We start from the raw sequence: 27807 nt of genomic DNA, 5'->3' as shown, positions 1-27807 counted from the left end.
CTGGGTTCTACTCCCGGCTCTGCCACCTCCCTGGCGTGTGTGTGACCTCGGGCAAATCCCTCCGCTTCTCTGTGCCTCCGTTCCCTCATCCACAAAATGGGAATCGAATCCTACACCTCGAAGCGGCGCGGCCTCAGGGGCCGGAGCCCGGGAGTCGGCCGGTCGGTCGATCCTATCTACTGAGCGCCTACCGTGAGCCGAGCGCGGTACCGGGCGCTTGGGAGAGGACAGCCGAACGGACGCGTCCCCTGCCCGCAACGAGTTTACAGTCGGGCTACGGTCCGCGAGTCAGAAGGACCCAGGATCTAACCCCGGCTCCGCCGCGTGACCTCGGCCGGTCGCTTCACTTCTCCGGGCCTCGGTTTCCTCCTCTGGGAAAGGGGGATGGAGACGGAGGGGCCCTAGGGGGACGGAGGCTGCGCCCGACCCGATCAGCGCCGCTTCGGCCCACACCGAGCGCTTAACGGGTACCGTGATTACCGTAATTAAATCTACCCCGAGGCTTAATACGGGGCCTGGCGCGCAGTCCACAATCACTGTTATTACTTGGATTAACCAACACCAGTCTGGCACATAGGAAGCCTCTGACCAACTCCAGACTCGCCACGACTCGCACTCGGGGCCCGCGTCCCACCCGAGTACGTTAACGACGACAACCGAGGTTACTTGTTAGGCGCTTCCTCTGGGCGCTGTACGAAGCGCCCGGGGGGGGGGGGGCCGTCCCGCCTCGAGCGGCTCACGGTCCTTCAAAGCCTTACCCAAGGCCCGTCTCCTCCAAGAGGCCTTCCCAGATTACGCCCCGCTTTTCCTCATCTCTCGCTCCCTTTGCTCGTCCCCCGGCCCTTTCGCGTAATCTCCGTAGTTGAATCTATTTGGATTGATGTTTCCCCCTCCCCCCCGGGGCCGTCAGCTCACCGTGGGTGGGGAATGCCACCGTTTATTGCCGTACGAGTGCTAAGCACAGCGCTCCGCACACGGTACGCCCTTAACAGACACCATCATCGTTATGATTACCCGGCGGACCAGCGCTTAGAAGAGTGCTCAGTACATAGCCTTTAACAAATATCATCATCATGATTATCATCGCTACCCAGCAGACAAAGGCCGGGGCTGGAATCCAGTGCTTAGAAGAGTGCTGGGCACCGAGTGCGCGCTCCATAGCGTCGTCACGATGATCGCTACCCAGAGGGCCAGGGCCTGGGTGAGAATCCCGCGCCTAGTGAGCGCTTCATAGCATCATCAGGATGATGATCACCCGGCGGACCAGGACCGGGGTTAGGATCCGGTGCTTAGAAGATCGCTTCTCAGCATCCTCACGATGACGACTACCCACAGGGCCTGGGTTAGAATCCGGCGCTCGGAGTGCCGGACCCCAAGCGAGCGCTTCGTAGCATCGTCACGGTGACGACTCCCCAGCGGACCCGGGTTAGAATCCGGCGCTCGGAGTGCCGGGCGCCTAGCGAGCGCTTCGTAGCATCGTCACGGTGACGACTACCCAGCGGACCCGGGTTAGAATCCGGCGCTCAGAGTGCCGGGCGCCAAGCGAGCGCTTCGTAGCATCGTCACGGTGACGACTCCCCAGCGGACCTGGGTTAGAATCCGGAGCTCGGAGGTCCAGGGCGCCTCACAGCATCGTCACCATGATGCTGACCCGGCGGGCCGGGGCCTGGGTTAGAATCCAGCGCCTGGCGAGCGCCCCGGAGCATCGCCACCATGATGCTCCCCCGGGGGGCCGGGGCCTGGGTTAGAATCCGGCGCTCGGAGTGCCGGGCGCCCAGCGAGCGCTTCGTAGCATCGTCACGGTGACGACTCCCCAGCGGACCTGGGTTAGAATCCGGCGCTCGGAGGTCCAGGGCGCCTCACAGCATCATCACCATGATGCTGACCTGGCGGGCCGGGGCCTGGGTTAGAATCCAGCGCCTGGCGAGCGCCCCGGAGCATCGCCACCATGATGCTCCCCCGGGGTGCCGGGGCCTGGGTTAGAATCCGGCGCTCGGAGTGCCGGGCACCCAGCGAGCGCTTCGTAGCATCGTCACGGTGACGACTCCCCAGCGGACCTGGGTTAGAATCCGGCGCTCGGAGTGCCGGGCACCCAGCGAGCGCTTCGTAGCATCGTCACGGTGACGACTCCCCAGCGGACCTGGGTCAGAATCCGGCGCTGGGAGCTCCAGGGCGCTTCGTAGCATCGTCACCCTGATGCTCCCCCGGCGGGCCGGGGCCTGGGTTAGGATCCAGCGCTCGGAGTGCCGGACCCCAAGCGAGCGCTTCGCAGCATCGTCACGGTGCCGACTCCCCGGCGGACCCGGGTTCGAATCCGGCGCCTGGCGAGCGCCCCGGGGCATCGCCACCATGATGCTCCCCCGGCGGGCCGGGGCCTGGGTTCGAATCCAGCGCTGGGAGGGGCCCGGACGGCGATGCCCACCTCGGGGACCTTACCTGGGGGGTCATGTTGGCCGGGGGGGTCCGGTCCTCGGGCTGGGGGGCGGGCTCGGCCCCGTCCTGGGGGTCCCGCAGGGCCGGGGGGGCTCGGGCCGGGTAGCCCAGCGGGGAGGGGAAGGCCGGGGGTCCGGGGGCGAGAAGAAAGGGGCGGCGGGGGGAAGGGCTGGGGGGCGGGCGAGTCGGGGGGCGAGTCCAGGTCCATGGGCACCGGCCCATCCCGCTCCCGCTGCTGCTCCCGCTGCTGCTGCTGCTCCCGCTGCAGCTGGTGCTTGTAGAGCTGCTGCTGCTGGTAGCTGAGCCCCGGGCCGGGGGGCGGGGGCAGGGGCGGCGGCGGGGGCAGGGGCGGCGGCGGGGGCAGGGGCAGCGCGGGCGGGGGCAGGGTCCAGTCCCCGAAGCCCGGCGGCGGCGGCGGCGGCATGGGCGGCGGCGGCAGGGGGTGCGGCTGCAGCACGCACTGCATCTGCTTCTGGTGCATCTGCTGCAGCTGCTGGAGCTGCGCCAGGTGCTGCTCGCGGAAGCTCAGGAAGCCCGAGCCCGGCGGGGGCGGGTCGGGGAGGCCCGGCGGAGGAGGGGGAGGGGGCGGGGGAGGCGGCCCGGACGGGGGCCCGCCGGGCACCGGAGGAGGAGGAGGAGGAGGAGGGCCCGGGGGGGGAGGAGGAGGAGGAGGAGGCCCCGGCGGAGGCGGCACGGGGTAGTGCCCGGCGCCGCCGTAGCGGGCCCACGACGGGTACATGGCGGCCGTGCAACGGTGGGGCCGTGCAGCCGTGCAACCGTGCAGCGCTGCAGGCCGAGCTCCGGAGCCGTTGCGCGCTGCAACCGGCAGGTCCTGCAGGCCCCGGAGCGTGGCCCCCGCGCCTGCGCGCTGCCGCCCCTCCGCCCCCGCGCCTGCGCGCTGCCGCGTCGCCCTCCCTCCCGCCCCTCGCGCCTGCGCGCTGCCGCGCCTCCCCCGGCCCCCTCCCGCCGCGCCTGCGCCGAGCCACCAGCGAGAGGAGAACAAAGGCCACCTAGAGCGGCCGCCGCCCCCGCCCCCCGCCGGCCGGAGGACCAAAGGGCAGCCCAGCGCGCCCTTCATTAATAGTCACATTCATCCAACAGTATCTACTGAGCGCTTACTGTAATATTCAATAGTACTTATTATGTGCAGAGCACTGTACTAAGCGCTTGGGATGAACAAGTCGGCAACAGATAGAGACTATAATAATAATGTTGGTATCTGTGAAGCGCTTCCTATGGGCCGAGCACCGTTCTAAGCGCTGGGGTAGACACAGGGGAATCAGGTCGTCCCACTTGGGGCTCACGGTCTTCATCCCCATTTTACAGACGAGGGAACTGAGGCCCCGAGAAGTGAAGTGACTCGCCCAAAGTCACACAGCTGACAAGTGGCAGAGCCGGGGGTTCGAACCCATGACCTCTGGCTCCAGAACCCGTGCTCTTTCCAGTGAGCCACGCTGCTTCTCTAATAATAATGTTGGTATTTGTTAATAATGTTGGTATTTGTTAAGCGCTCACTAGGTGCAGAGCACTGTTCTAAGCGCTGAACAGTGCTCTAGTAATGTCGGTATTTGTTAAGTGCTTACTATGTGCAGAGTATTGTTCTAAGCGCTGGGAGAGATAGAGGGTCACAGAATTCATCCCCCTTTGACAGATGAGGTCACTGAGGCACAGAGTAATAATAATGCTGGTATTTGTTAAGCGCTTATTATGTGCAGAGCACTGTTCTAAGCGCTGGGGCAGATACAGGGTCATCAGGTTGTCCCACGTGAGGCTCACGGTTAATCCCCATTTTACAGATGAGGTCACTGAGGCACCGAGAAGTGAAGTGACTTGCCCACGGCCACCCAGCTGACAAGTGGCAGAGCCGGGAGTCGAACCCATGAGCCCTGACTCTGAAGCCCAGGCTCTTCCCACTGAGCCACGCCGCTTCCCACTAAGTGAAGTGACTTGCCCAAGGTCACACAGCTGACAAGCGGCAGAGTGGGGATTCGAACCCATGACCTCTGACTCCCAAGCCCGTACACTTTCCCCGGAGCCACGCTACCTATCTTTATCCTCCTCCTCCTCCTCCTCCTCCTCATTATTTCTGTTAGAAGCAGCGTGTCTCGGTGGCAAGCACCCGGGCTTGGGAGTTGGAGGTCGTGGGTTCGAATCCCAGCTCTGCCGCTTGTCAGCTGTGTGACTGTGGGCAAGTCACTTCACTCCTCTGGGCCTCGGTGACCTCATCTGGAAAATGGAGATTAAGACTGAGCCTCACGTGGGACAACCTGATGACCCTGTCTCTCCCCCAGCGCTTAGAACAGTGCTCTGCACCTAGTAAGCGCTTAACAATACCAACATTATTATTATTATTATTATCCGAGTTCCGCCACTCATCTGCTGGGTGACCTTGGACAAGTCACTTCACTTCTCTGGGCCTCCGTTACCTCAGCTGGAAAATGGGGATGAAGACTGGGAGCTCCACGAGGGACAACCTAGTTACCTGGTGTAGTAGTAGTTAGTATTTACTGAGCGCTTACTATGTGCAGAGCACTGTGCTAAGCGCTTGGAATGTGCAATTCGGCAACAGATAGAGACAATCCCTGCCCACTGACGGGCTTACAGTCTAATCGGGGGAGACAGAGGGACAAAAACAAGACAACTAGCGCTCAGAACAGTGCTTGGCACCTAGTGAGCGCTTAATAATAATCACCTGATTTGCTTGGATCCACCCCAGCGTTCGGTGCAGTGCCTAGCACCTGGTAAGCACCTAATAAATAGCAGGATGATTATTATTATGCCCACTCCCATGCTTAGTACAGTGCCTGGCACAGAGTAAGCGCTTAACAGATACCACTTAAAAAGAAAAAAAATGGACCTGGATCCCCTTGCCCAACTATTAATTGTGGCATCTGTGAAGTGCTTACTCTGGCCCGGGCCCTGTACTAAGCGCCGGGGTGGATCCAAGCAAACCAGGTTATCATTATGGTCACTGTTCATTATGTGAGCAAATATAAGCAGCAAATCGGGTCGGACGCAGTCCCTGTCCCACACGGGGCCCACAGTCTCAACCCCCATTTGCCAGGTGAGGGAACCGAGGCCCGGGAGAGTGAAGCGACTGGCCTAAGGTGACACAGCCAAGCGGCAGGGCCGGGATTAGACGGCCGAGCTGCTCCGTCGGGGAAAATCAGCGCGCCCAACCAGATCGGCCGCAGAAGCGACGAGTCTGAGGCTCAGACGAGATCCTTCAGCTCGGCCCCGTCTCCCGGACCAAATGCTGAGGTGACGGCGCCGGGGGCCCTACCCACCAACAGGTTTGGGGGGGGGCCTGACCCACCCTGCGAGGAGCCAGATTGATCCACGGTGCCCTACTCGACTTGGTCACGGGAATGATTTTCCCTCCGCCCACCGGTGAGAAGCTTGAATAACCCTCTCCTAGTACTTGGCATGGTGCTCCGCACACAGTGAAGCACTTAATACTCTCGCTGTAGATTTCTTTCCGATTATCCCCTGCTCCGTCCAATCTGCTTCCAATCGATCCATACCTCGATCTCGTCTATCTGGCCGCCGACCTCTCTCCCACATCCCGCCCCTGGCCTGGAACGCCCTCCCTCTTCCCGCAGCCTTATTAAAAGCCCGTCTCCTCTAAGAGGCCTTCCCTGACGGAGCACTCGCTCCCTCTTATTAAGAACGGCGCCGGCGTAACTGCGGTGTTGGTTAAGCGCTTACTATCGTGCTAAGCCCCGGGGCAGCCGCAAGCCCATCGGGTCGGACCCAATCCGTGTCCCACGCGGGGCTCACAACACGACAGGCGGCGGAGCCGGGATTAGAACCCACGACCTTCCGACTCCCGGGCCCGGGCTCTGTCCAGTTGGAGCCCGTTGGTTCTCCCACAGCCTGAGTGTCCCGAGTTCTCGTCTGTCCTTCCTCGATTGCACCGGTCACCTCGAGAAGTCATTCTAAGCCAAGTACCCAGACCGGACACACATAAATATTGAGCAGCCATCGTTTTTTATCTCCCTTCCTGGAGTCACCATTAGAGGAACTAATCATCACGGTAACCGTAGTTTCGGATAAGCCCTCACTCACTCTGTGCCGTGGTAGATACAAGACGGTCTCCCGATCTGGGGTGGAGAGCGCCTGGGTTTTGAATCCCCATTTCGCAGTTGAGGGAACTGAGGCCCAGAGCTGTGAAGTGACCGGCCCGAGGTCACACAGCGGGTAAACGACGGAGCGGGGATTAGAACCCAGGTCTTCTGACTCCCGGGCCTGTGCTCTAACCGCTAGGCCACGCTGCTTCCTTACCCAGCGGAAAGAGTTGGCGTTCCAGGCCCGGCTGTGACAGCGAGACTTGGGCAGATCACTCAACCCTCCTGTGACTATTTCCAATCACTCACTCTCTCTCTGCCTTAGCAAACTGGTGAGGACAAATGAAGTGATCAGTGCGTTCTGGATTTCTTTTACAGCAGTAAAGAAACTCAAGGCATTACAGTCGCTCCTTCGCATTTAAAAGTTTCCGGAATAAGTGTTCGTTTATTTGGAGAGGGGTCAAGGGGACAGAAGTAAAAAGCACAAAAGGATCACGTCAAGATCCTTTGGGAACCCGGGACCTCCCCGCTTAGGAGACGGCGCCGTTAGGAAACCTGATTCGGGGGAGGGAAAAGGACAGGGAGGAGAAACCGGACGTCCGGTAGAAGCCGTTGCAAAACGGACAGGACCGGTCAGCTACTAGCTGAGAAACTAGGATGAGACCTACTGTGAATTTAAAGGACGAGCGGCCGTGGGATGACAACGCAGGGGAAGAACGATGCGAATCCAGAGCCAGTCCGCGGAATTTCCGCAGAAGCCGAAACAGGGTCAGTGGCCGTGGATGCGTAGAAGGAGCGATGGCTTCTGTTTTTGGTTTTCTTTTAAAATTTTCCACCGCTTCGGGCTACGCGTAGGCCGGGATCTGGAGCTCTTAATCCAAGACAGCTGGGAGGAATGTCATCAGGAACCATTCTTGGTCATTAGATGAGCTCATCGCTCAACCCCACAACTCTGTGCCGGTTGCCAGTTTTACAAAGTCGGGCGGTCCCGAACCACCACAAGAGAGGCTCGGGCGGGGAAAGGGACACCTCCGGGACGGTTGAGGCCAAACACCGTTCCCCGGCGGGGAACGTTTCGGTCTGCAGTTCCCTCGAAATAGATTTGGCTTCCGCTAGACGCAAAGGAAATCCAAGCGGGGCCTTCAACCACGGGGCAAAAGAGAGCTCGGAAGAGAAGCGAGGAGGAACGAACAACGGCCCCAGTGGGGAGGGAGGGTGGGAAAGGAATGGAATTTGCCACATTTCGGGGGCCACGGGACCGTCACAGAGAGGTGAACCGACGCTTCGGGAAGTTAGAACCGTGGAGCTCCGTAGTCGTCTGGCATTCTTTCGATGTTGTACCTGGGTTTGGCGAAAAACGAAAACAGTGTTAAAGAAGGCCCATCGTCGTCGTCCAGGGTATTTACTGAGCGCTGACTGCGTGAGTGATGTAGCCCTTCCTTCCTCCCCCTAGGCATAAGGTCAGGGCAAAACAGAGACTGCCTCGCAGGGAGAGCTCGGAGGGGATGTGACCCCCTAACTCGGGAATCTGGGTGAGTTCAGGAGCGGAAAAGCAGATGTAGCTCTCTCATTCACCCCCCACATCCAATCCGTCACCAAAGCCTGCCGGTCTCCCCTTTACAGGATCGCCAAGATCCGCCCTTTCCTCTCCACCCAAACGGCCATTGTACTGGTACAGGCTCTCATAATATCCCGGCTGGATTATCGTGTCAGCCTTCTCTCTGATCTCCCTTCCTCCTGCCTCTCCCCGCTCCAGTCTATTCTTCATTCCGCTGCCCGGCTCATCTTCCTGCAGAAACGCTCTGGGCATGTCACTGCCCTCCTTAAAATCCTCCAGGGGTTACCTATGAACCTCCGCACGAAACAAAAACTTTTCACTCTGGGTTTCAGGGCTCTCCATCCCCTTGCCCCCTCCTACCTCTCCTCCCTTCTCTTTCCACCGCCCACCCCGTACGCTCCGCTCCTCCGCCGCCCACCTCCTCGCCGTCCCCCGTTCTCGCCTATCCCGCCGGCGACCCCCGGCCGTCCTCCCCGTCCCGGAACGCCCTCCCTCCTCACCTCCGCCAAACTAACTCTCTTCCCCTCTTCAAAACCCGACTGAGAGCTCACCTCCTCCAAGAGGCCTTCCCAGACTGAGCTTCTCCTTTTCCCTCTGCTCCCTCTCTGCCCCCCTTCACCTCCCCTCAGCTAAGTCCCCTTTCCCCTCTTTCCCTCTGCTCCTCCCCCTCTCCCTTCCCCTCAGCACCGTGCTCATTTGTATTTATTTTTATTACCCTTTTCATTTTACGACCCTATTTATTTTGTTAATGAGGTGTACATCCCCACGATTCTATTTATTGCGATGAAGTTGTCTCGTTTTTGTCCGTCTGTCTCCCCCGATTAGACTGTGAGCCCGTCGACGGGCAGGGATGGTCTCTATCTGTTGCCGAATTGTCCATTCCAAGCACTTAGTACAGTGCTCTGCACATAGCGCTCAATAAATACTATTGAATGAATGAATGAATGAATGTGGAGGAACCTTTATTTATAGCACGAGTCTAGTGCCTTACCCAAGAACCAGCCTGGATCCTGAGCCCCTCTGCCTTCTGGACAAGGACTGGCAAGGCCCGGAGAAGTGGCACGGCCTCCTGGCTAGAGCCCAGGCCCGGGAGACAGAGGAACTGGGTTCTAATCCCGGCTCCGCCACCTGTCTGCTGCGTGTCCCTGGGCAAGTCGCTTCGCTTCTCCGGACCTCAGTTACCTCATCTGTCAAATGGGAATTAAGACTGCGAGCCCCAAGATGGGACAGGGACTGCATCCAACTTGCCATGCGTATAGCGGTGACTTTAAGTACTCACTGTGTATTAAGTGTTGATTGTCTGTCAAGGACTGTCCTCAGCAATGGGGGACCAAAAAAAAAGATGGCTCAGGATGAGGCAGTCCTCGATCCCACAGGGGCTCACCCTCTAAGTATATAAAGGACAGGCAAAAGACCCAAGCAGGAGAGATGAAGCAGTAAAACCACATAGGGCCGGTACGGCACCGTGGCTAGAAACACAGAATTTTCGGTTCCACGAGGCTCAGAGCCATAAAGGCCACCACCTGCCTCCTCCCCAGCCCACCCTCACCACTCCTCTCATGCCAACCTCCTCGCCGTCCCTCCGTCTCGTCCAGCTCGCCGCCGACCTCTCGCCCACGTCCCGCCTCCAGCCTGGAACGCCCTCTCTCCTCCTATCCGACCGACACTGACTCGTCCCCGCTTCGAAGCCTTATCGACGGCCCGTCTCCACCGAGAAGTCTTCCCTGACTGAGCCCTCCTTTTCTCTTCTCCCACTCCCTGACCTGCTCCCTTTATTTATCCCCCTCCCAGCCCCACGGAACTTATGTACATATCTATAATTATTTATATTAATGTCCGTCCCCGCCTTAGACTGTAACCTCATCGTAGGCAGGGAAAATGACTGTTATACTATTATACTCTCCCAAGCGCTCAGTACAGTGCTCAATAAATACGACTGACCGACTGACAGCGGCATTCTCACAGTCATTCCATCGTATTTACGAACGCTTGCTGTGTGCAGAACACTGTACTAGGCGCTTGGAAAGGGCAGTTCAGCAATAAAGAGACAATCCCTGGCCACACCGGGCTTACAGTCTGAAAGGGGGGAGGCAGACATCAGGACGAATAAACAGGCATCAATATAAATAAATAGAATTGCAGATCTATACACATCAAAACAAGTAAACGGGCATCAATATAAATAGAATTATAGATATGTGCATATATACACAAGTGCTGTAGGGCGGGGAGAGGGGAACAGAGCAAAGGTAGCGAGTCGGGGTGACGCAGAGAGGAGGGGAAGCTGAGGAAAAGGTGGGGGCTTACTCTCTCTGACCACAAGCTTCTCTCTCACGCTCCTCCTCCCCGTAAAGCTGTACTATTCCCCCACAGAGCCCTCTGCTCTCTCGACCCCATCCTATTCTCTCAGCCCATCACACCCCAACTAAGCCCCATCCCATCCCCTCGGCACTGTACTCGTCTGCTCAACTGTATATATTTTCATTACCCTATTTATTTTGTTAATGAAATGTCCATCGCCTCGATTCTATTTAGTTGCCATTGTTTTTACGAGATGTTCTTCCCCTCGACTCTATTTATTGCCACTGTTCTTGTCTGTCCGTCTCCCCCGATTAGACTGTAAGCCCGTCAAACGGCAGGGACCGTCTCTGTTACTGACTTGTTCATTCCAAGCACTTAGCCCATAGTAAGCGCTCAATAAATACTATTGAATGAATGAACTAGCCTCCCTAACCACATGACCAAAGAGATGCTCTCAACTCCACCCTCTCTTCTGAACTCAACTCACTCGCTCTCCTATTCCTTCGTCGCTCTCACACCGCTAACCCACAGCCCCGCGTCACCTCCGCTGTCCGCCTCCTTCGCTCTTACGCTCGAGCCGCTGAACGCTGCTGGCGGAAATCTAAACACCAGGCCGACCTTGTCCACTTTAAGTCTGTCCTTCTCTTGCCTTAATTCTGCCCTCTTCTCTGCCCGGCAAACCTCCACTCCACTGAAACCGCCCTCTAAGAGGACACCCATGACCTCCTTCTTGTCAGATCCAATGGCTCCTACTCCATCCTGATCCCCTTCAATCTCTCGGCTGCCTTTGACACCGACCATCCTCTTCTCCTCCACACATTATCCTGGGCTTCGTGGACTCCGTCCTCTCCCGGTTCTCCGGTTCTCTCTCTGGCCGTTCATTCTCGGTCTCCTCCTCCCCCTCCCATCCACTAACTGTAGGGGTTCCTCAAGGGTCAGCTCTTGGTCCCCTTCTCATTCCTTTGGTGAACTCATTCGTTCCCACAGCTTCAACCATCATCTCTATGTGGATGATACCCAAATCTACATCTCCACCCCTGTTCTCTCCCCTTCCCTCCAGGCTCGTTATCTCCTCCTGCCTCCAGGACGTCTCCACCTGGATGTCCGCCCGCCACCTAAAACTCAACATGTCCAAGACAGAGCTCCTCATCTTCCCTTCCAAAGCCTGTCCTCTCCCTGACTTTCCCGTCCCTGTGGACGGCACTACCGTCCTTCCCGTCTCACAGGCCCGCCAAGCTGGTGTCATCCTCGACTCCGCTCTCGCATTCGCCCCACACATCCAATCCGTCACCAACACCTGCCGGTCTCACCTTCACAACATCGCCAAGATCTGCCCTTTCCTCTCCATCCAAATCGCTACCGCATTAGTACCCTCACCCTCGGTTGACTGGATTACTGCATCAGTCTCCTTTCCGATCTCCCAAACTCCTGTCACCCCCCACTGTGGTCTATATTTCACTCTGCTGCCCGGATTTTCTTTCTACAGAAACGCTCTGGGCATGTCATCCCCATCCTCTAAAATCTCCAGTGGTTGCCCGTCAACCTTCGCATCAAGCAAAAACTCCTCACTCTTGGCTTCAAAGCAGTCCATCCCTGGCCCCCTTCTACCTCCCCTCCCCTAACTCCTTCTCCAGCTCAGCCCGCACACTCCGCTCCTCTGCCGTTTACCTTCTCACTGGGCCTCCATCTCGCCCGTCCCGCCGTCGACTCCTGGCCTGGAATGCCCTCCCTCCTCATATCCTCACTTTCCCCCTTCAAAGCCCTGCTGAAGGCTCACCTCCTCCAAGAGGCCTTCCCAGAGTAAGTCCACCTTTTCCTCAGCTCCCCCTCACCTCCGCATCGCCCTGACTCGCTCCCTTTGCTCTACTCCCCTTCCCTGCCCCGCAGCTCTTGTGTACATATGCACATGTCTATAATTCTATTTATTTATATTGCCTGCTTACTTGTTTTGATGTAAATATATCCATAATTCTATTTTATCTTGATGCTAATGACGCCTGTTTACTTGTTTTGATGTCTGCCTCTCCCCGGCCCCCAGACTGTAAGCGCACTGTAGGCAGGGATTGTCTCTCTTTATTGCTGAATTGTACTTTCCAAGCACTTAGTACAGTGCTCTGCACACGGTAAGCACTCAATAAATACAACTGAATGAGTGAATGAAGGACTGGGAAGGCCTCTTGGAGGAGGTGAGCCTTCAGTAGGGCTTTGAAGGGGGCAAGTGTGATTGTTTGGTGGATGTGGGGAGGGAGGGCGTTCCAGGCCAGAGGTAGAACGTGGGCCGGGGTGGACGGCGGGACGGGCGAGAAGGAGGCCCAGTGAGGAGGTGAGCGGCAGCAGAGGAGCGGAGCGTGCGGGGCGGGCTGGAGGAGAACAGAAGGGAGGGGAGGTAGGAGGAGGCAAGGGGATGGACGGCTTTGAAGCCAAGAGTGAGGAGTTTTTGTTCGATACGGAGGTTGACGGGCAACCACTGGAGATTTTGGAGGAAGGGGGTGACCTGCCCAGAGCGTTTCTGTAGAAAGATAACGCGGGCAGCAGACTGAGGGAGCCACCTCAGCCTTCGCAAAATGAAGGGAAGTCCACAGAGCTAAATTTACACCTCTTCAAAACATGGAAGCAGCCAGCTCCTTGATCAAATCGATCGCTTCATCAGTCCAGACGAGTTCAGTCCCAGGGAAGCATGCACAGGGAACCCCAGGGGGGACAGGGACTGTGTCCAACCCACCTGACCTCTACCTACCCTAACGCTTAAAACAGTGTTTGATACATAGTAAGGGCTTAAACCCCATAAACGAACAAAATAGACGCAGAGGGTGACTTCCCTCTGGCGACCCGAGCTTGGGTGGGATCACGTGCCGCACTGAAGACGCACAAGTGCAACGTGTCTGTCTACTGTTATATATTTCCCCAAGTGCTCAGTACAGAGCTTTGCACACAGTAAGCTCTCAATAAGCACGACAGTGAATGAATGCAGCGCACAAGTCTCCCAACGGGGGGGGTACCACTAGTGCGGGTTTTTCTTGACGGAAGGCTCTGTACGGACACGACTCTGGCGGTATAAGAGAACAGGGTGTGAGCTTTACGAAGGTGGCGTCTGGCCTCGTCTTTGCCCACATACTTACAAATCAGGGAAGACCTTCTACGATTGTTTCCCACGACGCCAGCATCGGGATCGGAGCCCGCTAACCCGGGGTTTTAAGGAAATCGCCTACCTGTGGTTGGAAATGTACATGATGGGAACGCCGGGAATCTTCCGGATCCTTCGTTTCAGCTCCCTGTCCACCGTGGCCACGATGTAACATTTGTGCTGGAAGAGACAGAGGCGGGAGATGAGACTTTCTACGTTAAAGCCGGAGCGGGGCCGGCAGAGATTCTCTCACACGCTCTCACTTGGACATCCACCGAGGTCGAGAGCAGATTGCGTCCTTGTAACTAAAAGCGCCTCGCTTTCAACCCAGTCCTCGTAATTCGCTCCTCTACGGCCAACCTTCTCGTTTCGCCTCCGTCTCGCTTACCTCACCGCCGACCCCTAACCCGCGTCCTGCCTCTGGCCTGGAACGCCTTCCCTTCAATAAATACGACTGGATGAATGAATGAAAGAGCTATAGAAATGAGAAGCTCTCCGATTTGCCACACAACTGCTCTCTGAAAACTCTTCTTGCCACTGCGACCCTCCTACAAGCTCGGTTCCTGAGTCACGGTCGGAGACCCCATTTCTTACCAAAGTTACTCAGAACCATGTACCTGGGTTTGGAAAATCCTAACGACGCCCTGTTTCTTGAAGAACGCTTTTACTTTTCCCAATTGCTTTCACCCCAGGGATCTCTTCTGAATAATAACACTGATGACGATGTTCATGATAATTGTGGTACCTGCCGATGACCTTGAACAACTCACTTCACGTCTCTATGCCTCAGTTTCCTCATCTGTAAAGAATGGGCATTAGGACTGTCAGCCCCACGTGGGACGGGGACTGTGTCTGACCTGATTACTTTGTATCTACCCCGGTCCCTAGAACAGTGCTTGGCACATAGTAAGTGCTTAATGAATACCACAGCTATTATTTTTACTGCCACGAGTATCAGCCCCACTTTCGACCGATCGAGCGCCCGCTTTGTGTCTGACACCTTTCTGAGGAGTGGGAAAACTTGACTTAACGAAGAAGGAAGTCCTGATTTAAAAGGAAAGAAATGACTTACACTAATTACCATCTTCATCATCTTAAAGGAACCCAAAAGCTAATTCAACTCAAAAGTCCAACCGTTTCCCCCACCCGACCCCAATTATTATTATTAGGGTATTCGTTAAGCGCTCGCCGCGTGCCTGGGAGCTGTACTAAGCGCTGGGTTGGACACGTGACCCTGCCCCACGTGGGGCTCTCCGTCTCCATCCCCATTTTACAGACAAGGTGACTGGGGGCCAGAGAAGTGAAGTGACTTGACCTAGGACACAGAGCAGACAAGTGGCCGAACCGGGTTTAGTACCCATGACCTTCTGACTCCCAGGCCTGGGCTCCAGTCACCAGGCCACGCCACTTCTCGATATTCTCCGGGTTCGTGTGACACGCTCCAGAAAACCTCGTTCCTTAGTCCTCGGGAGGAATCCAGAAATGGGTCCCCAGGAGGGCATATTTACCTTCATTCATGACCGCTTTCGGTTGCGATAGTGGAGCCTTCTCCACTTCCCAGCCCTCCCCGGGATTCAGTCCGTGCCCGGGGACCCCTTCGTGTACTCACTCGCGCGGAAAAGAAGTTGCGATTTCCCGAGAAGTTACCTGAGTGACCCTCTGGACTAAGCAGTCGTCCGCATACGTCCCCTTGTGAGAACAGGGCAAACGTTCAAACCGTGGATCCTTGGCAATCCTAAGAGATTACGAAGCCATCAGCAGGGGGTATTTAGTGAGCGCTTCCTGTGGGCGGAGCACTGTAACACACGCTTGGGAGAGTACAATACAGCAGAGTTGAGAGACACATTTCCCGCCAAGAGGAGCTCAACCGTCTTTAGGGGAAGACAGACATTAAAATAAACCGTGGGATACAGACATAAGCGCCGGAGGTCGGGCATCAAATACTTAAATCAATCGGTGGTATTTATTGAGAGCATACTGTGTGCAGAGCACTTTGCTAAGCGCTTGCGAGAGTCCAATATAACAGAGTTGGTAGACGCATTCCCAGCCCAGAGGGAAATGACACCGGTCCTAGTGCGTGGGTGACGCAGGAGGGAGAGGGAGTTGGGAAAAGGAGGGCTTAGGCGGGGAAGGCTTCGTGGAGGAGAGGGGATTTTAGTCGGGCTCTGAAGGTAGGGAGAGTGAACGTGAAGCGGACGCGAAGCGGGAAGGAATTCCGGGACAGAGGACGCGGGCGAAGAGTTGTCAGTCCCCTAGGCGAGATCGAGGAACGGTGAGTAGGTGGGCGTTAGAAGGGCGGAGTTTGGGGGCTCGGTTATAATGGGACTCGGCTTGGCACACGGTAAGCGCTCAATAAATGCGATGGAATGTACCGACAAATGAGGTAAAGTAGGAGACGGAGAGCGGTGTTAGTAAAGGAATTATTTACTGAGCACAAGAGCTGACTGAGGCCTTACTGAGAATGGTAAAGAGCTTCCGTTTGAGGTAGATGGGCAACCACCGGGGGTTCCTGAGTGGGGAGACACGGACTGAACGGTTTTTAAAGGAACGGGCCAGCAGAGTGAACGGTAATCAATTAATAATAATAATGGTACCCATCACGCGCTTACTATGTGTCGAGTACCGTTCTAAGCGCTGGGGAAGACGCAGGTTAATCAGGTTGGACATAGTCCCCTTTCCCACGGGGGCTCACAGTCTTCATCCTCATTTTACAGACTGAGGTCACTGAGGTCAGTCAATCGTACTGAGAAGTTAAGTGACTTCCCCAAGGTCACCCAGCAGGTCGGTGGCGGGACGGGGAGGAGACAGCAGGACCTCCGACTCCCAGGCCCGTGCTCTTTCCCCTAGGCCATCCTGCTGCAGTGAAGGAAGGCCTGGGGTGGGGAGGGGCTGAAGGCAAGGAGGACAACGAGGAGGAAGATGCGGTAAGGAAGCGTGCTCTGCTCACAGTAAGCACTCGATAAATAAGACTGAATGCATTTGGGTAGAGAGGAAAGGGCAGATTTTCAAGGCATAGTGAAGGTAGGACCGACGGGATGCAGTGACACACCCAATACGTGGGCCGAGTGAGCGATAAGTCAAGGAAAACGCCAAGGTGAGGGGCTTGTGAGCGACAGAGAAAAGCGGCGGTGTCTTCAGTGATGGGAAAGATGGGAAAGGCAGGGTTGGGAGGGGAAGTAGAGGAGTTCTGTTAAGTTTAAGGGTTGGTAGGACACCCTAGAAGAGCGGTCTCCAACGCAGGAGGAAATGAACGACCACGGAGGAGAGAGGTGAGGGCTGGAGAGCAAGATTTGGGAATCACCCACAGAGAGATGCTAGTTGAAGCCGGGGGGGCGAATGAGTTCTTCAAGGGAGTGGGTGGTGAAGGGGACCCAGAACTGAACCTTCTGGGGACCCCCAGTTAGAGGGTGGGAGGCAGAGGAGGAGCCTGTCCAAGAGAGATAGGAGGATAACCAGGAGAGGAGAGTGTCAGGGGAGCCAAGGTTAGATGAGATTTCCCGGAGAAGAGGGTGGTCCACGGTGTGGACGGCAGCTGAGAGGAGGCGGAGGAGGGTTAGGACGGAGCAGAGGCCGTTCGTTTTGGCAAGGAGGAGGTTATCGGTGACCTCAGAGAGGGCGGTTTCTGGGGAGTGAAAGGGGCGGAAGTCAGACTGGAAGGAGGTCAGGGAGAGAAAGTGGAGCTAACTCACCCAAGGAGTTTAGAGAGGAACAGGAGGAGGGAAACCGGGCGATCGCTGGAGGTCGAGAGAGGGTTTATTTAGAAGGGAGACATGAGCATGTTTGAAAGCAACTGGAGAGTGAGCAGTGGGCACTCTGAAGAAAGGCAGCTGAACTGTTTAGCCATCTCAGCCTCCCAACCTCCACAATCAGAGCCACAATCCGGCTTTTTTCTCTTGGTAACTTCAAGGCAATGTCCCTTTCAACGATATCTGTATTACCTCTAATGTGGCCGGCCCTGGCTGTAATCTGAAAGACAATGGGTGCATCTGAAAGATGCCAAATCCATCTAATGATACCAAAATGAACTGTAGCTAACTTAGTTTTTGGGAAAACCTGACTTTTTTGGCAGGGGGCGGGGGGGGGGGGTGGCAAGGGGCTTAAAGAGTTTTTATTTGAAACTAACACAATGAGAAAATTAGGAGCAGGAAGAGGATAGACAGAGATAAAAAGGAAGCTTCAGCACACTCCGGTCCCCGAAGTTTGGACTCACCTCAGGGCCACTCGGTACTTCTGCCCCAGTTTTTCAATTTCGGCCATCACGCAGTCGGTTATACAGGGGATACCTGCCAGGATAAAATTCCCGTCAGTATACGAGCAGGACCGGAGGGTCACGGGAAATGTACAGTTCTTCCTCCCGATCGGCGAGCCTGTTCCTTACGGCTGAACTCGGCGAATCTGGGCGGAGTAGGACTCTCTAAACAACCTGGGATGCCTTCAAATCCGTTCACCGGCTCGTAGATATCACAGCGGCAGTAAAACCCACCTCGGCTCAGCTGGAAAACGTCTTTTCCTAACGCATTAGGAGAGACTTGTTTCTTTATAGTTTGCCCGCCAAAATGGAAGAGGCCCAAATAATCGCACTGACGCCCGAAATTTATGTTAACGTCTGTCTCACCGTCTAGACTATAAGCGCCTGTGGGCAGGAAGTGCCCAGACCAAATCCGCGACATCGTACTCTCCCGAGTGCTTAGTACAGTGTTCTGCAGGCAATAAGCACGGTCGATAAATACGACTGACTGACTGACTGAAAAGGGCTCATATCTTTTCCCTTTTGGAAATCTATTCGAAGACAATTCGTCTGCCAGGACGTTTTCCTGACTTTTCATTCCTCTCAGGCTACTCCTTGTAATAATTAGTAATGATAGTGTTTGTTAAGCGCTTAACGATGTGGCAGGCACTGTGGTGGATACACGCAGATTAGGTTGGACACGGTCCCTGTCCCACGTGGGGCTCACAGTCTCAATCCCCATTTTACGGGCGAGGGAACCGAGGCCCAGAGAAGTGAAGTGACTTGCCCAGGGTCACCCGGCGGACAAGTGGCAGAGCCGGGATTCGAACCCACGACCTCCTGACCCCCAGGCCCGGGCTCTATCCCCTTCGCCATGCTGCGTCTCGCGACGCCGTGTGGCTCCTTCTCATCTCTCTCATCTCCAACCAACTCTCTTGCTCCGGACCCTTCCCCCTGGAACTGCCCCTGGCTTTCCAACTCACACCCAAGGAGGCCTTCTTGGACTAATGCCTCATCTCCCCATGACAGAGCCCCCAAACCACCCCTTTGCCACTTCTATGCCCCCCCCAACCCCAGGTGAACCAAGAACCTAATTTATTTTCCTCATGTGCCCGATAACTACAGCACTAGCTCAAGCACGTGTCCCCCCTTCTCCTTCTTCCCCCTGCCTGGAAATGATTTTAGCGGGTCTTCCCCTTTCGTCTGTAAGAGGGCCGGGATCGTGCTGTTCTCTCCCAGACTTAGTACAGTGCTCGGCCCAAAGCAGGCCCTCGACAGATACAACTGATAGATTTCCTCTGAAACCAGCTCCCGTTTTCCTCGCATCCGCGTTCTCACGGTCGCCCTAGGGGACGAGCTTCAACCCGAGGAGGAGGGAGGAATCACTAATAAATGGAGCGCGGAATAAGATGCACGTGAGGTGTCCGGCCGCCAACGGGCTCCCGAGACGATGCTCACATTTGGCATACAGGCAGTCCATCATTGACTGCACCAGGTCCAGTTTGGCTTTAATGGAGAAGTTGATGAAGTTGGTGTCGACGAGGATGTAGTACGGGGGTCCCAGCTGGGTGTTGTACTGGAAGAATAAGCAGGACGGATGCTGGGGGCTGGAGACACACAGAGGGATAGAAATGAAGCGATCCGACGTTCTGCGCAACGTTTCCCCAGGCGCGGTCCCCTGCCTGAGGATGGTAGCTAAGTCTCCAGAGAAATACCCCTTCAGCTAGGCAGGGACGCCTCAAAGCCCCATTTCCTTTTACTCCCAAAAGCTCAATAAACTTGGAAGACGAGGCCACTGGGAAAATCCCAGAAACCACTTCTCCCGAGCAAGATTAATAAGAACCACGACGATGCGGGTTATCACACTTATCGTGTGTCAAGCACTGTATAGAGAGACGATCTTCAGGTCCCCCATGGGGCTCAGAGTCCAAGCAGGAGGGAGATCAGGTATTGAATTCCCATTTTCCAGCCATTCAGTCCGTGTTCCAGATACGAGAGACTTAATAATAATAATAATATTGGTATTTGTTAAGCACTTACTATGTGCAGAGCAGTGTTCTAAGCGCTGGGGTAGATACAGGGGAATCAGGTTGTCCCACGTGAGGCTCACAGTTAATCCCCATTTTACAGGTGAGGTAACTGAGGCACAGAGAAGTGAAGTGACTCGCCCACAGTCACACAGCTGACAAGTGGCAGATCCGGGATTCGAACCCATGACCTCGGACTCCCCAGCCCGGGCTCTTTCCACTGAGCCATGTTGAGACATGATGCACGGAGGAAGCGTCGTGACTTGCCTGAGGTCACAGAGCAGGCAAGTCCCTTCACTTCCCTGTGCCTCAGTTCCCTCATCTGTAAAACGGGGATGGAGACCATGAGCCCCACACGGGACAAGGACTGTGTTCTCCCTGATTTGCCTGTATCCACCCCAGCTCTTAGTACCGTGCCTGAGAAGCAGCGTGGCTCAGTGGAAAGAGCTCGGGCTTTGGAGTCGGAGGTCATGAGTTCGAATCCCAGCTCTGCCACTTGCCAGCTGTGTGACTGTGGGCAAGTCACTTAGCTTCTCTGTGCCTCGGTTACCTCATCTGTAAAATGGGGATTAAGACTGTGAGCCCCACGTGGGACATCCTGATTCCCCCGTGTCTACCCCAGCGCTTAGAACGGTGCTCGGCACATAGTAAGCGCTTAACAAATACCAACATTATTATTATTATTATTACATAGTAAACGCTTAACAAATACCAGTTATTATTACGTAGTGGCCGGGATTAGAACGCAGTTCCTCGGACTTTCAGACCCACGCTCTTTCCATCGGAGCACTGCGCTTCCTTATTGACCTTACTGAAGTCATTCTCCTTTCCTCACAGGGAAGAGTGTTTGAAGGGAGAGGGCCCCTGGATAATAATAACTGTCGTCTTTGTTAACGCGCTTACTACATGCCAAGTGCGGGGGTGGCTACAAGCTGATCAGGTTGGACACAGTCCCACATGGGGTTCACGATCTTAACCTCCTTGAATTCCTGCCCCGGGATCTCCTTCCTAAATGCTGGGGTTCCCTCTCCCACGCGCCCGAAGGCAGGGTGGAAAGAGCCGTGGCCACGGCTCCGCACGCCCCTTCCGGAACTTTCCGTCGGAACTTACACTTCTCTTTCCTTCAGAGCACTGGGATCTTTCTTCACGGGCTTTTTCCGTTTCAACCGATCCTTTTCTTTCCTAGAAGGACATAAAGTAAATTACGGGCGGGGAAGGAAAAAAATCATGCAAACAGATGACCTCCGCCCCCTGAGGGAAGGGCAAATATCTTCAGGACCCGGCGGGGAAAGGATGGGTTATTTCAGAGTCTCTGCCACCTTCTACCCCAGAGAGGAGGTGGCCGGGATGAGGAGAACTTAGCCAAACACGTGTAACCCGGGAGGGAAAGAAAAAATAGTCCCCGGAACCTAATGCTGTTGGCTCTATCCAACCACTCACACCCTGGTGAGTCCCTCCCGCCCCTTTCAGACATTCGCCAGCCTCCCCTGCCTCGAAAGCCCTGTCCAATCTTCCTGCAGAAGCACGATCTTCCTGTCCGAACTCCTCAGATGGCTTGCGCCTACCCACTCTCTTCCCTCTGATGCCCTCCGGGCCCCAGGATCCACTGAGACGGCACTCCCGCCCACTACGGCAACCTTGGATAGCCCTGGTTCACTCCGTTACTACGTCCCGTCTTTCGCTCTTCGAAACACGGCTAAAATCCACGCTCTCCTCTCCACCTAAACTGCAACGGCATCAGTCCACTCACTCGCCCCTCCCCGCCCCGATTCCTGTGCCGGCCTCCTTGCTGACCTCCCGGCCTCCTGTCTCTCCCCACTCCACCCTGATGCCCGGATCATTCTTCCACAGAAACGTTCAGGCCGTGTCTCCCCGCTCCTCAAGAACCCCCAGGGGTTGCCCATCCACCTCCGCATCCAACAGAAACTCCTCACCTTCGGCTTTAACGTCCTCAATCCCCTCGCCCTCTCCTACCTCACCTCGCTACCCTCCTACCAAAACCCTGCCCGCCCACTTGGCTCCTCTGATGCCAACCTACTCGCTGTACCCTCCATCCCCCCCATCTGCCCACCGATCTCTCACTCACGCCCTGCCTCTGGCCCGGGACACCCTCCCTCTTCGTGTCCGACGGGCAATTACGCTCCCTCCCTTCCAAGCCTTAACCAAGGCCCAGCTCCTCCCAGAGGCCTCCCCTGAGCTTTCCTCTTCTCCCACTCCGTTCTGCGTCGCCCTGACCTGCTCCCTTTATTCATACCGCCTCCGAGCCCCACGGCAATTTTGTACATAGCTGTCCTTTTATTTCTTTATATTAATGTCTGTCTCCCACTAGACTGTAAGCTCCTTGCGGGCAGGGAATGTGTTCTGCTATACTGTACTCTCCCAAGCGCTCAGTACGGCGCTCTGCACACAACAAGAACTCGATAAAAACAATTGACTGGCTGAGACAGTAGCCTTCCCCACAACCCCGGTCTTGCCAAATCTAACAGACTCTAACCGAGTCCTGACTCCTCTCTCTCACTCGACCCACGCATTTCGTCCATCGCTAAATCCTGTGGGCCCCACCTTCGCGACATCACTAAAATCCATCCTTTCCTCTCCATCCAAACTGCTACCATGCCAGTACAATCGCTCATCCTCTCCCAGGCCTGGATTACTGCATCAGCGCCTCCGGGCCTCGTCTCTCCCCGCTCCAGTCCACACTCCGCTCTGCTGCCCGGATCATTTTTCGACAAAAACATTCAGGACGTGTCACCCCGCTCCTCAGAAAACTCTAGTAATCGCCCACCCACCTCTGCATCAAATGACAACTCCTCACCCCTGGCTTTAAAGCCCTCCACCACCTCGCCCCCTCCTACCTCACCTCGCTTCTCTCTTACATCCCGGCCCGCACGCTCCGCTCCGCTCCTCTAGCGCTGACCTTCTCACGGCGCGTCCGCCTCGCCCGTCTCGCCGCCGACCCCCGGGCCACGTCCTGCCTCTGGCCTGGAACGCCCTCCCGCCCCAAATCCGCCAGACGATTACTGTCCCCCCACCTTCAAAGCCTTACCGAAGGGTTATTCGAAGCCTTATCAGAGGCTCAGACAATACGGCTAAAACCGAACTTATCTTCCCACCCCAACCCCGTCCTCCCGCTCGCTTTCCCATCACCGCTGACCACACCGCCGTCCTTCCCGTCTCTCAAGCCCGTAACCCGGGTATTATCCTTGACTCCTCTCTCTCGTTCCTCCCGCGGTCTAGCCGTCGCTAAATCCCGTCAGTTCTACCTTCACGGCATCGCCAAAATCCGCCCCGTCCTCTCCGATCAAACTGTTATTACATTAACGCGAGCACTCATCCGATCCCGCCTTGATTATTGCATCGGCCTCTCTGCTGACCTCCCTGCCTCTTGTCTCTTTCTACTCCACTGTGGTGCCGGAATTATTTTCCTTCAAAAACATTCAGACCACGTCTCCCCCCTCCTCAAGAAACTCCAGGGGTTGCCCAGCCACCTCAGCATCGAGCAAAAACTCCTCACCACTGGCTTTAAAGCGCTTAACCACCTCGTCCCCTCCTACCTCACCTCGCTGGTCTCCTACTCCGACCCAACCCGCACGCTCCGCTCCTCTCCGCGCCTCCATCTCGTGAATCTCACCGCCGACCTCTCGCCCACCTCCTGCCTCTGGCCCGGCAGGCCCTCCCTCCTCCTATCAGACAGATAATTGCTCTCTCCCACTTCAAAGCCTGTCCTTCTCCTCCAGGAAGCCTTCCCAGACTGAGCCCTCCTCTCCTCCCGCTCCCTTCTGCGTCGTTCACCCTTGCTCTTCTTTCATCCTCCCTCCCCTCCCCGCAGCACATACGGATAGATCTGAATATATCTGTAATTATTTACTTATATTAACGTCTCTCCCCCTTTCTAGAGTGTGAGCTCACTGTGGGCAGGGAATATGATGCTATACTGACTCTCCCAAGTGCTTAGCACACAGTAAACGCTCGACAGATACGACGGAATGAATAAATTGCGGGCCCATCTCTTCCAAGAAGCCCTCCCAGACTAAGTCCCACTTGTCCTCACCTTCCCTTCCGCGTCTCCGTGACTTGCTCCCCTTACTCTTCCCCGCCCCCAGCCCCGAAGGACTTATGCGCGTATCTGTAATTTTATTTACTCGTACCGATGTCTGTCTCCCCCACTCTAGACTGGGAGCTCGCTGTGGGTAGGGAACGTCGCTCTTTATTGATGTGTCACGGCTAGAGCCCAGGCCTGGGAGTCAGAAGGTCATGGGTTCTAATCCCGGCTCCGCCACTTGTCGGCTGGGTGACCTCGTGCAAGTCACTTAACTTCTCTGGGCCTCAGTTCCCTCATCTGTAAAAAGGGGATGAAGACTGCGAGCCCTACGTGGGACAACCTGACGACCCTGTATCTATCTCGGTGCTTAGGACAGTGCTCGGCACATAGCAAGCGCTTAACAAACACTAACATTATCGCTGCGCTTTCTCAAGCGCTCAGTACAGCGCTCCGCACACAGTGAGCGCTCAATAAATGCGACCGAATGAACGAACCCACCCCGGCTCTTCGGTTACCACTGACTGACTGCCAGCCTGTGGCGGGCAGGGAACGTGCCTACCAACTTTGGTCCCCTTCCGAGCGCTTAGGACGGTGCTCTGCACCTAGCAAGCGCTCAACAGATACCACCGACTGACTGCTCCTACAAGGAAGACGGGGCCGGCCTACTTACAGTCTTTGGTCCCGGAGGCTGAGCATCCGTTTCATAGTGGCGTATTTCCTTGCTTTCTTTTGTTTCCCCTGGAAACAGGAGGGCTGGGGTTAGACGTGGCCGCTCGCCTCCCCACGGTCCCCCGTTCGCGCCCGTCTCGCCGTCGACCCCCGGCCCACGTCCTCCCGCTGTCCCGGAACGCCCTCCCTCTTCACCTCCGCCAAACTCTCTTCCCCTCTTCAAAGCCCTGCTGAGAGCTCACCTCCTCCAGGAGGCCTTCCCAGACTGAGCTTCCCTTTTCCCTCTGCTCCCTCTCTGCCCCTCGTCACCTCCCCTCAGCAAAGCCCCCTTTCCCTCTGCTCCTCCCCCTCTCCCTTCCCCTCAGCACTGTGCTCATTGGTATATATTTTTATTACCCTATTTATTTTGTTAATGAGGTGTCCACCCCCTTGACTCTATTTATCGAGATTAAGTTGTGTTGTTTTTGTCCGTCTGTCTCCCCCGATTAGACCGTGAGCCCGTCAGTGGGCAAGGATTGTCGCTATCTGTTGCCAAATTGTCCATTCCAAGCGCTTAGTACAGTGGTCTGCACATAGTGAGCACTCAGTAAATACTACTGAATGAATGAATCCGCCAAACTAAGTCTCTTCCCCCCTTCAAAGCCCTCCTGAGAGCTCACCTCCTCCAGGAGGCCTTCCCACACTGACCCCCTCCACCCTCTGCTCTTTCCCCTCCCCTAAGCACTGTGCTCATTTCTATATATTTTTTATTACCCTGTTTATTTTGTCAAAGAGGCGTACCTCCCCCTCATTCTATTTATCGTGATCATGTTGCCTTGTTTTTGTTCCGTTGTCCGTCTCCCTCGATTATTCATTCAATAGTATTTATTGAGCGCTTACTATGTGCAGAGCACTGTACTGAGCGCTTGGGATGAACAAGTGGGCAACAGATAGAGACGGTCCCTGCCGTTTGACGGGCTCACGGTCTAATCGGGGGAGACGGACAGACGAGAACGATGGCGATAAAGAGAGTCGAGGGGAAGAACATCTCGTAAAAACAATGGCGACTAAATAGAATCGAGGCGATGTACATTTCATTAACAAAATAGATAGGGTAATGAAAATTAAAAAAATAAGCCTGACATTGGGCAGGGATCGTCTCTTATCTGTTGCCCAATTGTCCATTCCAAGCGCTTAGCACAGTGCTCTGCACCTAGTCAGCGCTCAATAAATACTATTGAATGAATGATTAGGCCGGGATTGTCTCTATCTGTTGCCCAACTGTCCATTCCAAGCGCTTATCACAGTGCCCTGCACATAGGAAGCGCTCAATAAATACTACTGAATGAATGAATGGGCAGGGACGGTCTCTATCTGTTGCCCAACTGTCCATTCCAAGCGCTTAGCACAGTGCTCTGCACAGAGTCGTCGCTCAACAAATGCTATTGAATGCATGAATGCGCAGGGATGGTCTATGGTCTACCTGTTGCCAAAGTGTCCATTCCAAGCGCTTAGCACAGTGCTCTGCACACAGCCAGCGCTCAATAAATGATATTGAATGAATGAATGAGCAGGAAGGGTCTCTCTCTGTTGCCCAACTGTCCATTCCAAGCGCTCAGCACAGTGCTCTGCACACAGTGAGCGCTCAGTAAAATACTATTGCATGGATTAATGGGCAGGGATGGTCTCTGTTGCTGAATTGTCCATTCCAAGCGCTCAGCACAGTGCTCTGCACATAGTCAGCGCTCAATAAATGCTACTGAATGGATGAATGTGTAGGGATGGTCTCTCTCTGTTGCCCAACTGTCCAACCCAAGAGCTTAGCACAGTGCTCTGCACATAGTCAACGCTCAATAAATGCTACTGAATGGATGAATGGGCAGGGAGTGTCTCTCTCTGTTGCCCAATTGTCCATCCCAAGCGCTCAGCACAGTGCTCTGCACATAGTCGGCGCTCAATAAATGCTATTGAATGAATGATTAGGCAGGGAGGGTCTCTATTTTTTGCCCAACTGTCCATCCCAAGCGTTTAGCACAGTGCTCTGCACATAGTCAGCGCTCAATAAATGCTACTGAATGGATGAATGGGCAGGGATGGTCTCTCTCTGTTGCTGAATTGTCCATTCCAAGCGCTCAGCACAGTGCTCTGCACACAGTCAGCGCTCAATAAATGCTATTGAATGAATGCATGGGCAGGGATGGTCTCTATCTGCTGCCCAACTGTCCAATCCAAGCGCTTAGCACAGTGCTCTGCACAGAGTCGTCGCTCAACAAATGCTACTGAATGCATGAACGCGCAGGGATGGTCTACCTGCTGCCAAAGTGTCCATTCCGAGCGCTTAGCACAGTGCTCTGCATAGTCGGCGCTCAATAAATGCTATTGAATGAATGCATGGGCAGGGATGGTCTCTCTCTGTTGCCCAACTGTCCATTCCAAGCGCTTAGCACAGTGCTCCGCACACAGTGAGCACTCAGTAAATACTATTGCAAGGATGAATGGGCAGGGAGGGTCTCTCTCTGGTGCCCAACTGTCCATCCCAAGCGCTCAGCACAGTGCTCTGCACATAGTCGGCGCTCAATAAATGCTATTGAATGAATGATTAGGCAGGGAGGGTCTCTATTTTTTGCCCAACTGTCCATCCCAAGCGTTTAGCACAGTGCTCTGCACATAGTCAGCGCTCAATAAATGCTACTGAATGGATGAATGCGCAGGGAGTGTGTCTGTTGCCCACTTGTCCATCCCAAGCGCTCAGCACAGTGCTCTGCACACAGTCGGCGCTCCATAAATGCCATTGCATGGATGCATGGGCAGGGATGGTCTCTATCTGCTGCCTCCGCCCCTTTATCAGCTGGGTGACTTCGGGCCGGTCCCTTCCCCTCTCTGGGCCTCAGTGACCTCATCTGCAAAATGGGGAGGCAGCCTGGGAGCCCCACGGGGGGGGGGGGGGGGAACCAACCTGATGACCCTGGGTCTCCCCCAGCGCTTAGCACAGTGCTCTGCACAGAGTCAGCGCTTACCGCCCCCGTTATTCTTATTTAGAGTCAAAAGGGCCCCGCGGCCTCGCCCCGTCCCTCACCATGACGGGCTCGTCGTAGCGGCTCGGCTTCTCGGCCCGCTTCCGGTAGGCCCCTGACGTCACTTCCTCCCCCAACCCAGGGACCGGAAGTGGTTCTGCCCCGACCCCCCCTCCGCCCCGGGCACCGGAAGTGAGGCTGCCCCGACGCAGAGGACCGGAAGTGGTCCTGCCCCGATCGTCCTCCCCCCTCCGCCCCGGGGACCGGAAGTGAGGCTGCACCGACCCCGCGGACCGGAAGTGGTTCTGCCCCGACCCTCCTCCTCCCTCCGCCCCGGGGACCGGAAGTGAGGCTGCCCCGACTCG

General features: G+C 55.7%; 2 protein-coding genes across 2 annotated transcripts in view; both read right to left on the bottom strand.

The window, feature by feature from the left end:
- YLPM1 (YLP motif containing 1) overlaps nucleotides 1-3295 on the bottom strand; it is a 61034-nt gene extending 57739 nt beyond the window's left edge. The window contains exons 1-3 of the mRNA XM_029058731.2: nucleotides 2784-3295; nucleotides 2612-2732; nucleotides 2437-2499 (exon numbers count right to left, since the gene is read on the bottom strand). Coding sequence (XP_028914564.1) covers nucleotides 2437-2499; nucleotides 2612-2732; nucleotides 2784-3172 — 573 coding nt within the window. The 5' untranslated portion in view covers nucleotides 3173-3295. The remainder of the gene's footprint in view (nucleotides 1-2436; nucleotides 2500-2611; nucleotides 2733-2783) is intronic.
- Nucleotides 3296-6911: 3616 nt separating this feature from the next.
- On the bottom strand, nucleotides 6912-27578 carry FCF1 (FCF1 rRNA-processing protein). The gene is made up of 8 exons (XM_029073471.1): nucleotides 27505-27578; nucleotides 24451-24518; nucleotides 20849-20920; nucleotides 19170-19318; nucleotides 17694-17766; nucleotides 15131-15218; nucleotides 13569-13663; nucleotides 6912-7841 (listed from the first exon to the last, which is right to left on the bottom strand). The coding sequence occupies exons 1-8, from the start codon at nucleotides 27505-27507 to the stop codon at nucleotides 7793-7795; spliced, it is 597 nt and encodes a 198-aa protein (XP_028929304.1). The 5' UTR covers nucleotides 27508-27578; the 3' UTR covers nucleotides 6912-7792.
- Between the last annotated feature and the right edge of the window lie 229 nt (nucleotides 27579-27807).

The sequence above is a fragment of the Ornithorhynchus anatinus genome, chromosome 1, assembly GCF_004115215.2.
Source record: "Ornithorhynchus anatinus isolate Pmale09 chromosome 1, mOrnAna1.pri.v4, whole genome shotgun sequence".
NCBI classification, from domain to species: domain Eukaryota; kingdom Metazoa; phylum Chordata; class Mammalia; order Monotremata; family Ornithorhynchidae; genus Ornithorhynchus; species Ornithorhynchus anatinus.
Note: the sequence above shows the minus strand (reverse complement) of the source record. Positions and strands in the feature narration are given on the sequence as shown.